At 37.9% G+C, this 2,843-nt stretch overlaps 1 protein-coding gene across 1 annotated transcript; it reads left to right on the top strand.

Moving 5' to 3' along the window:
* Positions 1–2,061: 2,061 nt before the first annotated feature.
* LOC121379780 (protein GVQW3-like) lies at positions 2,062–2,415 on the top strand. The gene has a single exon (XM_041508432.1). It carries the CDS (start codon positions 2,062–2,064, stop codon positions 2,413–2,415), a length of 354 nt encoding a protein of 117 aa, XP_041364366.1.
* The last annotated feature ends 428 nt before the right edge of the window (positions 2,416–2,843 follow it).

Here is a 2,843-nt window from a genome sequence, read left to right as displayed (position 1 = left end):
TATTTTGTTGAACTGTATAGTAGGTTTATTTATTATATTTTGTTGGATTTTATAGCTGATCTGTTTAGCATATATTTTGTTGGACTATATAAAAGGTATATTTAGTATATTTTCCCGAAGTACTTTGTTAGATTGTATAGTAGTTTTATTTAGTATACTTTGTTTTAACTGTATACTACGTTTATTTAGTATATTTTTAAAACTTTAGTAGGTCTATTTAGTATATTTTGTTGGACTGTATAGTAGATATATTTAGATAATTTTTTGGACTGTTTAGTAGGTCAACTTCGTGCGACACTGCTTTCAACAATTTAGGTTTTATTTAGTTATTTCGAGGTTTGTTCTTCTGCTACGAGTTTGCATGCACGTCATGTAAACGAAGTCTATTAAAACCATTTCACGGGTGCCCGGGGAGCCCTCAGTCCATTTGGCGGAATTTAAGTTAAGTACAAGAGCGCGCTATCTGATATTGGACTTTCTATTCGATTGTCCCCAACACAAGATGGCTGGTTGGCGCGTGGCGCCTCGGCACGAATTGCATGTCGCACGGGGACCTTTGATTATTTAAAACTTCTTTAGCGTGATGAGAATTAGTTTTCATACAATCTAATAAAAACTCCGTCAAGCAATAAAGTTGTTTTAAATTGCGTGACAGTTCGTTGAAACCCCATTAAGAGGGGGTATATTGGATTAGCGTGTCTTGTTTTATACCTATTTTGCTTTACGTCTTCTTACATTATCGTCTGCTACGTGGATTAATTCATAGAGAAACATCTTAACCTTTAGATTATTTTCTACAATATATTTGAAGGTCCTGAAATGAATTTTGAGATTCTTAAAATGATTTTTTTTTTTGTGTGAGGCTTTTGGGTGTTTTGGGTGTGTGGGGGGGGGGGGGATGGAGGGGGGTTGGAGGGAGGGGGATCCAATGATTTTTAAGTCCTAAAATAATGTTTCACGTTTGAAATGATTTTGAGGTCCTAAATTGATTCCTATGTTCCTAAAATGTTTTTCAAGTTTTAAGATTATTTTTGAGGTCCAAAAAGTATTTATCCATCCTATAATGATTTGTGTTAATTTTAATACTACAATAACAGAACTTTCTTTTTTTTAAATTCAAGAATCAGAAAAACGCAGGACTCAAGCTATATTACTATAAAACTGTGAAATGTTGCAAATTCCTCTCTAGTAATAGAACATCGATTATTAGCACTCCGTTGAATGTCAACACCATATTTTGTCCAATGATTGACCATAACTGATATTACCGATTTGCCAACAAACAAAAAAATGGCGATCTAATTTTAGATAGCAAATATTAGATTTATTACTTGGCCTCTTTCAAAATGTCCACCGTAAACGTTTATAAGTTTGGATGTAATAATTCTGATGAAATACATTTTGTTCTAAAACTGATAAGAATAATAACTCAATTATTTTTTATGCTTGATGGGATCGTTGGATGTTTTAATACATGGTTTGTTTTAAAATAATTTTAATTATGCATGGTAGGGGGTCAATTTTGCGCGTGCTTGTGAGTGTATAATTAGAACATTTTCACACAAAATATCGTAAACTTAGTTTTTCATGTAACGGTAAATGCGACAATTCTTATAATTACAAACAGTACAAATATTATGCACATGTAGTTTAAAAATAATTAATTTTGTTTTCGACCTTACCGCAATCACACGTTCAAATGCTACTTTTAAATAACTTAAACGATGGTTTGAACTTATTTATTTTTATTCTGTGAACAATGGACATTAAAACGTTGCCTCGTTTCCCTCCATCTATCTCTATATAATTGTTTTTGAGGAACTCATAATAAGCATGTTTTACTTTTTTAATATATTATTATCAAATACGAGGTGCGATCAAAAGGTTCCGAGACTGTTCCTATCGCGAACGAATTTAGCGCGACATTGCCATGCACGTGCAGCAGAAGTGAGCAGTGACTTTCGTTATTCAGTATGCCACGTGACGTCGCGCGTTCAACATCGGGATCTGCGTTACACGCATTTTTGTGACCACGTGTACTTGCTTATTTGCGATTTCACTATGGACCTGAAACTTGAGCAGAGAGCAAACATCAAATTCTGTGTCAAACTCGGGAAATCAGTAACGGAGACCCTCGAAATGCTTAAGCAAGCCTACGGCAACAAAGCAATGCGCCGGGCGAGGTGTTTTGAGTGGCATTCTCGCTTTAAGAGGGACAGAACACCACTGGAGGATGCCGAGAGGTCAGGGCGACCCTCCACGAGCACAACCCCCGAAAATGTTGAAGAAATTGAACGAATTGTGCGTCAGGATCGTCGGACCACCATCAAGGAAGTTGCTGAGGCGTCTGAGGGAGGACATTCTGCACAGACGACCTCGACTGTGGCGCGATGGCAAATGGGTGCTCCATCATGACAACGTGCTCCTCACAGAGCTTCTCACCCCTACTCGCCGGATTTGGCTCCCTGCGACTTCTTTCTCTCCCCCAAGATGAATTTCAATCTGAAGTGTCGCCGTTTTGACACCATGGAGGCGATCCAGCGCGAATCGCAGATGGTTCTTGACTCGCTTAAAGAGCATGACTTCCATGGGGCACTTCAAGCGTGGCAGAAGCGCAGGGAGCGGTGGTTACTTCGAAGGAGACGGCGGCCCAAATTATATCCGGCACAGTTTTCTTGCTGTTTTTGAGGCGTAGTATCGGAACTTTTTGATCGCACCTCGTAGGTAAAGAATATCTGTATGCTATATTAGTTACGTTTCAATAATCGATCACAGTATAATGGAAACTTGATCGGTATGGCTCTACCGATGTGGTGATCGATTATAAAAATCCATAATCGATT

This window comes from Gigantopelta aegis, chromosome 8, assembly GCF_016097555.1.
Source record: "Gigantopelta aegis isolate Gae_Host chromosome 8, Gae_host_genome, whole genome shotgun sequence".
Lineage (NCBI taxonomy): Eukaryota > Metazoa > Mollusca > Gastropoda > Neomphalida > Peltospiridae > Gigantopelta > Gigantopelta aegis.
The sequence above is the reverse complement of the archived record's forward strand: the minus strand, read 5'-3'. Positions and strand labels throughout refer to the sequence as shown.

What these genes read in the sequence shown, in the direction of transcription:
- LOC121379780 (XM_041508432.1), top strand. Translation starts at nt 2,062, where the DNA reads ATGGACCTGAAACTTGAGCAGAGAGCAAACATCAAATTCTGTGTCAAA.